At 42.5% G+C, this 10,845-nt stretch overlaps 1 protein-coding gene across 1 annotated transcript; it reads left to right on the plus strand.

The window, feature by feature from the left end:
• The first annotated feature begins 5,633 nt into the window (after window positions 1–5,633).
• LOC147906281 (uncharacterized) lies at window positions 5,634–8,082 on the plus strand. Its single transcript, XM_087384037.1, has one exon. It carries the CDS (start codon window positions 5,860–5,862, stop codon window positions 7,498–7,500), a length of 1,641 nt encoding a protein of 546 aa, XP_087240163.1. The 5' UTR covers window positions 5,634–5,859; the 3' UTR covers window positions 7,501–8,082.
• The last annotated feature ends 2,763 nt before the right edge of the window (window positions 8,083–10,845 follow it).

A 10,845-nucleotide genomic window follows, 5' to 3' on the forward strand; every position in this document is an offset into this window, starting at 1 on the left:
GGAAATCATCGTGGTGGACATTCTAGTCACAATCATTTTGCAAATGAACATGGAAATATGTTTCTTGCAAGTAAGGAAATGCATCAGACTGATACAGTGTATCTAGACACTGATTACAATCCCAAATAGGATTACAGCTATCAAATCGACCAAATGGAACAGGATCCTTAGTACATCGACAATGGTGCATCATCTTATATGACAAATCATCAGGAATGGTTCACAGAAATGAAGCCATTAAAAGGACAGAAAAATGTCATCTACACAGTAGATAATACAATGAATCCAGTTCAAGGGACAGGTGTTATCCTTATGAACAATTTCACTGGTACAAAAGGATTAGTGAAAGATGTGCTCTATGTTCCGAAGCTCAACAAGAACCTTTTGTCAGTAGGTCAAATGAGGGAACACAATTACAAAGTCATCTTTGACGGTGATGAATGCACTATCAGAGATAAATCCAAAAGATATCAGCTAGTAGCAAAAGGTGTCAAGGAAGGATGCTTATACAGAATGCTAGCTACAGTACCAGATAAGCATGCCATGTCAGCTCAACCGCAATAGATGCCACTATCTGCAAAATGGCACAAGAGATATGGTCATGTCAACTTCAAGTACTTGTTAGATCTTAGGAATCAGAATATGGCAATTGGGATTCCGAAGCTACAGTTTCTTGAAAAAGTTTGTGAAGCATGCTGCTTCGGCAAACAAAAGTGAACCAACTTTGTCAGAAGTACCTCTTGTGCATGAAGTATTCTTGATTTGATACATACAGATGTATGGGGTCATGTCGAGACCCGCAACATCAATGGTTCACTTTATTACTTGACTTTCTTCGACGACTATAGCAAATATTGTTGGGTCTACTTTCTGAAAGAGAAATCTAAAGTGTTTTCTAGATTTCAAGAATTCAAAGCCATGGTAGAAAACCAGACAGGCAGAAAGATCAAGGTCATGAGATCAAATAGAGGAGGTGAACACATGTCTTTAGCATTCATGAACTTTTGCAGAAATCATGGCATTCGAAGACAATTCACATGTGCAGATACTCCTCAGCAGAATGCAAGAGCTGAAAGGAAGAATGGGACTTTAGCAGACAGTGCTAGAGTAATGCTTAGTGAAAAGCATCTTCCGAATCAGTATTGGGAAGAAGCAATAGCCACTGCAAACTATTTGCTTAATCGTCTTCCTACCAAACCAATATAGGGTATGATTCCTTATAAAGCATTCACTGGACACAAGCCACACATTGGGCATCTCCGCATATTTGGTTGCATAGCATATGCCCACATACATGTGATCATCGTAGGAAATTGGATGCAAAGTCACGCAAATGCATCATGGTTGGCTACAATGAAGAAAGCAAAGCATACAAATTGTATGATCCCATCAATCGCAAGGTCATTATCTCCAGAGATGTAATCTTTGATGAGGAATCAGAATGGAAAACCTCACCTACACAGGAGATAGAAGCATCGACTTCACAGTCATCTACAAAACAGGTTGATGAAGAAGAGCAAGAATTGCTACCAACACCCCAAGCAGAGCCACAGTAGCTCAGACGGTCTACTAGGGAAAGCAGACCACCAGCCAGATTGACATATGCTCAAAAAGGCAAAGCAATTCAGGTGGAAACCACCAACTATGCTCTTATGACTACCATCATGGCTACAGAAGAGCTAGTGTAACTTCGAAGACACAGTAGACAAGCCAGAATGGCAAACTGCTATGAATGAAGAAATGGATGCTTTGTATAAGAATAATACTTGGGAATTATGCGACCTTCCACCAGGAAAGAAGGCCATAGCAAACAAATGGGTATACAAAGTAAAGTACAATCCAGATGGTAGTATTTATAGATACAAAGCTAGATTAGTTGCAAAAGGATTTGCACAACAATATGGTCAAGACTATGATGAGACTTATGCTCCAATAGCAAAGATGCATTCCATACGATTCTTGATATCCCTAGCGACACTCAGCAAATGGAATGTGTATTAGCTCGATGTCAAGAATGCATTTCTCAATGGTTATCTAGACGAGGAAGTCTACATGCAACAACCAACAGGTTATGTTGAACCAGGAAAGGAGAATAAGGTTTGCCATCTCAAGAAAAGTCGCTATGGCTTGAAGCAAGCACCCAGAAGTTGGTACAGTAGAATTGATAAGTATTTTGTTGATCTGGGATACATGAAGTCCAATGCAGATCATACTCTCTACTACAAAGTTCAAGGGGAAGACATTACTATTGCACTTTTGTATGTAGATGATCTGATTGTGACAGGAAGCAAGGATAGCTTCATCATAACATTGAAACAACACTTATCTGCAGAGTTCGACATGAAAGATCTTGGACTTATGCACTATTGTCTTGGAATTGAATTCTGGAGAGATTCAAATAGCACATTCATGAGTCAGCTCAAGTATGTTGATAGTCTCCTGAAGAAGTTTCATATGGCAGATTGCAAGATTGCAGCCACTCCCATGGAACAGAGTTTGAAACTTACTAAAGATTCAGAAAAGCCTTTAAGCCTATAGTCAATGATAGATACTACAGGCAGCTCATTGGATCTCTTATATATCTGACTATCACATGGCCAGATATTTGTTATGCAGTAAGCTCACTAGCATAGTTTATGGCAAATCCAAAACAGTCTCACTGGAATGTAGCCAAAAGAGTCTTGAGATACATCAGAGGTACAAGACAGTTTGGGATAGAATACTGAGGAAGTCATCCACGGTTGCATGGATACCATGACAGTGACGATGCCGGAGATCATGAGATCAGGAGATCGACACAAGGATATGCATTTTCCCTTGGTCAAGGTGCTATATCATGGTTGTCAAACAAATAGCCAACTGTTTCTTTGTCTTCGACTGAAGCAGAATATAGAGCACTCACTACAGGTGCATGTGAGGCTATATGGCTCAGAAGACTATTGTCAGAAATAGATTACTTTGATGAGTCAAAGCCAACAACAATATACTATGATAATCAATTGGCTCCAGCATTGGCCAAGAATCCAGTATATCACTCCAGGACAAAGCACATTGATGTCAGAGAGCACTTCATCAGAGAAAGAGTGTTACTTGGTGACATCACACTGCAACATTGTGATAGCAAAGAGAATGTTATAGACATCTTTACCAAACCACTCGGTAAAGAGCTATTCTAAAAACACTGACTAGCTCTTGGTTTGACGCAGAGGAAGGACATTCCCATTAAAGGGGTGTGATGGAATGTAATGCTCAGTCCTTCTTCGATTCCCCAGAATCATCATCTTGAGGGAAGGCCTACTTCATCATGTTGATCTTGAGGGAAGGTGTTGAGAGTTCATGCTCAACATCATGTGATCATGTATAAGTGCTATAAAGGAAAGGGTTAGATCCACTAACCCTAACCCTAAATGGGTTTGTATATATTCTATTTTTTCAACTAAATTTATTGTACAGTTAGTCATTTGTGGTGTGCTCTCTAGCTATGCCCTCTCTCCTCATCTCCACTCTTCTCCTCTCCCCTCTTCATATTTTGTCAACACATTCTCACTTCAAGCTGATGTATAATCTTATATCAATGCTTGCAACATGTTTATGACAAAAATATCAAAGAAAAATCCGAATTAATTCTACATACTGTGAGTTTTGGAACACCATTAAAGAAAGAAAACATTATTTCTTTTGTATTTAAGTCGTAAACTTTGATTTAAGCAAATGATTCTCCTAGATACATATAATTTGTTAAGGATTAAACATTAATTCTAGCCTTGATGAATAAACAAGTATATAATGTTTGAGCTAATGTTTTAGAAACAATGCACATTGTTTATAAATAAATTAGGGAAATCATGAGGTCTACAAGATCTTAACCTTTTTTCACTACCTCTTTAGGAAAGAAGTGATCCATTATAAATTGTTCAAATTTCTTTTCACATGAAACATTCTAGCCCTCTAGGAAAGAAACGCTCCATTGTATTTTGCCTTTTTAACACAAAATTAAAGCTCATGAACCTTTCCTATTTTAAGACTTTTTCATCACATATACGTTCTTTGTTACAATCACCTCAATTGTTGCATTTTTGTGATAGTCAAAGCCACATGAGCTTTGAAATATAAAGTCTCTTACTTTATATAAATTAATGGAGTAGATCTGTCCTTCAATACTATCTCATATGTCTGTGTGTCTTTCTTTTTGGGAGAGTGCCTTTATTTTAAATCCCACTAGGAATACTTACATACATAAGTCGCTACCCAACACACAAAGACTTCACACCCAAATGTTTAGTCTCACGTATTTCTATTTCAAACACTTGAGCATAAATCAATTACACTTTTCTGTGATTGCCTCCTCTGTGTTAACCGTGCTTTTTAGCAAAGTTATTGGCTTTTGCTTAAATATCTCTTGATGTTATGATTGATGGATATGACAAGGAGCCCATAACCCCCACCTAGTAAACACATAGAGCAGCACACACTATGGCTCAAACTAAAACAAAGCTTGAGTAAATTCGCAAACATAGATGATAGAAAAGTGAAAGCGATGTCTTGGCTCGCCAAGAAAAAAGCTTAAAGCGAGGCAAAAGTTGCTAGGTAGTTGCACTTTGATGTCAATCACAATGTTCAATCACAATGTTCTTTGTGAAGGAACACACATGTTAATAATTGAAGGCTTTTGGCTAATGTGAAATGGGGAAAAAGCTCTAATTTGAGTGAGGGACTTGAATGCAACCTTGAAATTCGAAGCCTTTAACGGGCTTCAAAGCCCTTTAGACATTCTAGGGAAGGCCAATGAAAAAAATGAAGGCCAACAATTGAACAAGGTTTCAAATTTTTACAAATAAATACATGTATTTACCCTTATTTACTTACTTTTGAAGGCCACTGTCTGATTTTGTCCTTCAATATGAAGGTTAGGGCAGGCCTTCAATTTTCAGGGGTGCTCGTATGGGAGGGACCTGGATGCATTGGAAAGATGGCCTAGGGATTGTGGAAATGGATAGTTGCAGACTTTGATGGTGAGAATGCTTGAATTTGATAATAAGAATTTAGTGCTCACTATTTATTAGTCAAATTTAAGTGTTATAATCAACTTAAACCTTTTGGGGATTAGTGCTCAAGACACCCACCTCTTGTATTATTCATTTTGTATTAGTCATAATCAACAAAAACCTTTTGGTGATGTTGCAAAGAATTGATGCATTGAAACACCAAAAAGTGAAATATTGGGTATTTTAATAAGCAGAGGAAAGTGATGAAGTTGAAGGGTGAGAGTTTGGAGGAACCCTTTTTCATGTGGCAGGTAAAAGCCACCGCTTTTAAAGATGCTTTTTTGTAGCATTGAGAAGGAGGGGTCCAACACGTTGTGAAAGGGAGAAGAAGAAGATCGTGCGGAGGACTAAATTGGCGGGAGATGTGCCAAGGCAAGGATAGCGGTGGGGAAAGGGCGTTGTTGGGTGACTGACTTATATAATATTATATTATTATTATTCTAATTCCTCCAAGCTAAGGCCTTTCCTTCGCTTCACCTGCACGCTTCCCTCCACCTGCTGAGCTGCTCTCTCTCTCTCTCAGCTGCCTCCTTCGCCAACAAGCCTTGGACTTGCATCCCCTCTCCTTCCCTCTCCCTGTAGCTCGTAGATCCTTAGAACAAGCTTCAACAGTCTCTCATCAAAGCTCACCAAAGCTTCCTTCCACTCTCCCAACAGCCTTCCCGCGTTGCCATTGCCTCAACAACCAAGGCCGCCGCTTGCTTTCAGCTTTCGCCGACCACAACGATTTGCTGCCTCCCCCATAAATCCTCCTTTGCAGTGTGCAAACTCATCCCGTATCCTTTTTGCCATTCCAAGCAGTAGCCTGTTCCCAATGGACTACCCTGGCTTTGACCTCCCTGACGAGGACAAGTACCCAGACCCTTCTCCCCCTCCCCCTGCCTCATCACGCATTGGACGCCTCATCATCAAAGGCTTGTCGATCTTCCTCATCCTCTTTCTACTGCCCTTCGTCACCAATCATTGCCTCCCGCTCTTGCGACCGCTTGGCATGTCCCTCCTGCAAAGGCTCTGGGATGTATTGAGATTTATAGTTATAACTACGGTTATTACCTTTGGCATACTGAGTACGCAGCGCAAAACTGTGGAGAGGGCAAATTCTTGGAAAGACGATGACGATCGATACTCAAGAAATCCCCGGTTCGATGCAATGCTCAATGAGGTGGATCAATTCAGGGGCAAGCATGCCGAAGAAAGGAAGACAAATCCGAGCAATGTCTACGTCCGATCAGCAGGAGGTTCTCCTGAATTAGCTAACGACAGCTACAAATTCGCCCAATCGCCAATTAAGATGCAATCTGTTGAACCTCCGATGGTCGAGGAGGAGGTCTTTCAGCCCAAGAAGTTCGTCACTTCAGAGAAAGTGGGAGAAACGCGGATATCCACACTCGGATCTGCTGGAAAGATCAATGCTCACCAGAAAGATGCGGACTTCTCAAAGACGGGAAAAATAGATGCTACAGAGTCCCATGGCGCCGATCGTAGCATTGAAGGATCAAACAACAAGGCATATCTTATTTTCAGTGAGGATGCTTCTGGCTTAACAAGATCCGCAAACAACACAGTGCTAATGACGAAAGCCGATCCGAGATTCACTTCTGTGTACGAAGATCATCCTGTGATCGGGAGGAGGACTAGCGCCCGCTCCGAGTGGGACGACGAGAGCGGCAAGTCTCGCAAAAGATCGAGTTCGGTTGATCGTCCAAGTCAGCAGGCACGAGGGGACATTTTGAATGCAAATGCACAGGCGCCAGACAGCACTTCGAAGGTTTCGAAGCTGGCTGTGGAGACACGAGCGGAAGCAAAGAGGGATGCTAGTGAAGCACGAAACATGGCGTCAGATACAGCTATCAAGGTTTCGAAGCCCACTATCGACGCGCGAACAGAAGCGAAGGGGACCGCAACGAGTGCACGAAGCAAGGCAAGCACTTTGAACAAGCTTGTGTTGAGCTCCAGGCACAGCAGAAGCGCTCTCGATTTGGACCAATACAACGATATGGAGAAGATTGGGAAGTCTTCGCGAAGGAACACAAGCTTATCATATGATTTCGGAGACGATTACAGTCCGGAATGGCTGTATGATGATCCGGCAGCGCCCCAACCGCCTCCACCTCCACCTCCTGCGGCCGATTCATCAGACAGCGAGACCGAGGAGGCTTCTGCAGATGCAAAGACGATTCCTGAATCCACAGCAGATCAGGCTTTCTCACAGAACCTGGTTCCATGGAGATCTACACCGGTGAACATAGCAGCTCCGAGCGCGAATGCAAGCAGCGTCCCCCATCCATCGCAAGCATCGGCGGAGGAAGCATCTACGTCGATCAGTCCGAGTCCAGGCGAGCTGAACAGGAGGGCCGATGCATTCATAGCCAGGTTCCACGAGCAGATGAGGATGCAGAGGGTGGAATCACTGGAGAGGTACAAAAGATGGCTAGAGAAAGGAGGCTACAATTGATCAGCTTCTGGCTGCGTGATGCAGATCCACAACGAAGGTTGCATATATCAGAGGCAAGGTTTCAAAGATGATGAAGACGAAACCCATCGGTAGACAAGAACTACTCCTTCCTATATTTCACAGCAGTGGTGATAGACGATCATCTCTCTCATCTCTCTCAGCTCAATCTTCGACTTAGTGATCATCTGCAAGTGCTGCATTCTGAGATAATTCGCAGAGTACTTGCAACATAATCTCCATCTCTTCTTCTTCTTCTTCATCATCATCATGATCAGAATCTGATCCGCCGAGTACTTGCACGAAACTCCATCTCTTCTTCTTCTTCTTCTTTTCTTTACTTCATGACTTAACAGTACACGCCGGTCTTCTTCATGACTTAGCAACGAAAACTCCATCTGCCTTCTTGTTCACACACTCGGGTCTCATAAGCGCCCCAGGCCCAGCCCCTAGTTTCTCTTCCACAACGATATTGCTGTATAAGCCCATGGGAGAAATTAAACAAGACAAACACCTGATTTTAGATACTACTTACTGGCAGCAGCGTCGTAATATGTACAATATTCTGTGCAGTCCTCTTCTAGACAACGTACAGATCGACAGTTTTGACGCGTGAGCACTTGGCTGGTCACTGATGTATGTTCTGTTTGTGGGTTTTAAACGAATGTGGTCTCAAAGTTTTCAGGCAGATGTTGAAGTGACCTTGGGCTCGAATATAGTTACGCTGCTGCTGTTTTGAATTTTGCAGTCCCTCTAGAACTTAGGGGGCTTCACACTCGTCCGCGGATGAGTGAAGCCCCAAAGTTCATGTCCGCCTCCATTTCTCTCACATGAGGTTGTCCATCCGTCGCCCCTTTCACAAGCAGAGGACGAAAACAACGTTATCTAATAATGTTGCAATATAATGCAACCAATGTGGTTTACTCTAGTGGTTAGATCGTCAAACAGTTTGAAAGGTGGTGCAACGTTCAAATCTTTCTATAGACTGCTTCTCAACGGACGACCTCGCGGGTGGCTTGTTGAGGCCACCCATGAAAATTTTGAAAGTTGGGTGTGATTGGATTGCCATGTCACTTTCTTTATAGCTATGGGCGCTTGTGTGTGAAATGGCCTTCAGTTGGGCATCAACATTGATTGACTGAAGGCAAGATCAAGGATGGGCGGGCACCTGCATGTGAAACCCACCTTAGACTTTTAGTTTTAGGGCCATGCGGCTCAAGGAAAAATCAAAGTACCTCCAATGCACCTTCAGTCTTGCATGGCCCAAGGAAAAATCAAAGTACCTCCAATGCACCTTCAGTCTTGAAGGTGAGCACTAGTGCGCCACTGATCAACTCCCTCTGCAGTCTCTCCTGCCAACTCCCAAAAGGCTAAATGCCTCACAAATACTCAGAAGCCAATGTGCAAAGGCTTGACAAAGGCTCTTTAGGCTCAGAGAGAGCTTCCTAACATCTTTAACCTATTAACCACTGACACCCAAAAAAAAAAGAGAGGACAAGTGGTAGCTTGGAGAAAAAGAGCCTACCACATGTCACAAAGAAGGAGCTCTTGGATGGAGGCTTGGAGGGGGGAAGAGGTGGAGAGACAAGAGGTAGCTTTAGGGGCAAGGAAGAGATAGAAGGTCAATAGAATGGACGAGATGGAAGATCACCTTCAAGAGGAAGGAGGAGAGAGGAAGGAGGAGATGGAAGGTTAATGGAATGAAATTAGGAGATGGAAGGTCTCAGAGCCATGCATGGGTTAAGACTTAATTTAAGAATCAAACATCCACCTTCAGATGGGGAGTGGTTGAGGATGGTCATGCATCTTTGCCTGTGCAAAGCACAGGTTCAGTACTCGTTTATTTAATGCTCACACATTTACACAACTAATTGCAAATGGAGCTTTCATCACGTGTGCATTGGCCCTTAGTGTATTTTATAAAAGAATGTTTTTGCTCACTGCTACCTGAGTGGGAATGCTACATTCTGAGCCAGTGTTGGCTTTTTGTGGGAACTTGCCTACTAGAGCTTGCAATGACCGCGTCAAATTGATGGGACCTCTCCAGTAGACATCTTCGACCAATGGAAGCTGTAAGAGGGCTTTCCCACGGTTCTTCGAACTGGCAAATATGCTAGCACCTTGACATAGCCTAACATGCATTTCCACGAGAGCCATGGAGCAAAAAACTACCTTTGGCTTAAGTAGAACCTTGCTATTGTTGTTACTTTAGAGTTGGAAGTGATGTATCGACTTGCCAATATAATTTGCATTGCATCATTTTTTGAGCTAACCTCGTAATGCTTGGGTGGAGAGGGTTTTTTCCCATCTCCACCGTGGCATTGCAAGTGCTCCTATATTCTTGGTGGCATTCATGGGAACGGATCAAAGCTCAGGCATTTCCAGCATTTTTGTTGGGTTTGCCAAGCGTGGGAATGTACTCTAAGGGTGAAGCGACCACTGCCTAGCTCTCACAAAAAACAAATATCTCTGTGAGCGAGACTCGAAATGCCTTGTTGAGCATCTTAACAAAACACATAATGGCAAGCCTCCTTCACAAGGCTTGCATCCACATCATATGGGATGTTTGCCTCTTGGATCTGAGACTTCATATGCATTAAGATTAGGGCCTTAGCAGTTGTTGATTTGTTGTAGTTTGAAGACACGGCTATTTTTGGCTAACGATAAATGAAACATCTTCCCATCCTTGCACATTATACCCAATGTAATACCTAATATATAGTGCCTCTAATTTACTTAACAAACTTGAGTACTTCTCTACCAAACAAAGATCCCATTACACATTGGTCTGATTGACAAGGTATCCTAAAGTATGTTTATAAGTCTCCATTTGACTTTTGCAAAGGACACGCCTTATTTCCACATTTTATGACCATTTTCCTAGCCTCTCTTAATGGCATTCCAAGATGCATGGCTAAGATTGGATCCTGAGTCCTCCATTATGTAGATCCCTCATCAATTTTAATTTTTGCATAGCCAAGACCAGGCCTCCCTTTAGGGATACTCTAGATGACGATATGGATTCTAAGAGAGATGCATCCCCCCTAAAGCCTTGAAGACCAACCCACAATATCTTTGTCACCAATTGGTATCCATTGATTTTGATAGAGACGAGGGAGTATCTCCTCCACCCGAGTCCAAACTCATGTGGGATCCAAGTCACCTTCTATAACAAAGATGTCACTTTGCAAATTCAAAATGTAGTAATATTGGGGCTGTTCTTCTTCCAATCCCACAAGATGCACAACCTCTTATCTCGAGCTTATCTCCCTTCCCCTCATCAATAGCTATTTAGGGGGGTGGGCGGTGGGTGTAAATTACATTTCCCAAAGAGGTTGCAATCCCATT

This window comes from Dipteris shenzhenensis, chromosome 1, assembly GCF_047967505.1.
Source record: "Dipteris shenzhenensis isolate YYH24624 ecotype China chromosome 1, Dip_SZ_1.0, whole genome shotgun sequence".
Taxonomy (NCBI): Eukaryota; Viridiplantae; Streptophyta; class Polypodiopsida; order Gleicheniales; family Dipteridaceae; genus Dipteris; species Dipteris shenzhenensis.

What these genes read in the sequence shown, in the direction of transcription:
- LOC147906281 (XM_087384037.1), top strand. Translation starts at nt 5,860, where the DNA reads ATGGACTACCCTGGCTTTGACCTCCCTGACGAGGACAAGTACCCAGAC.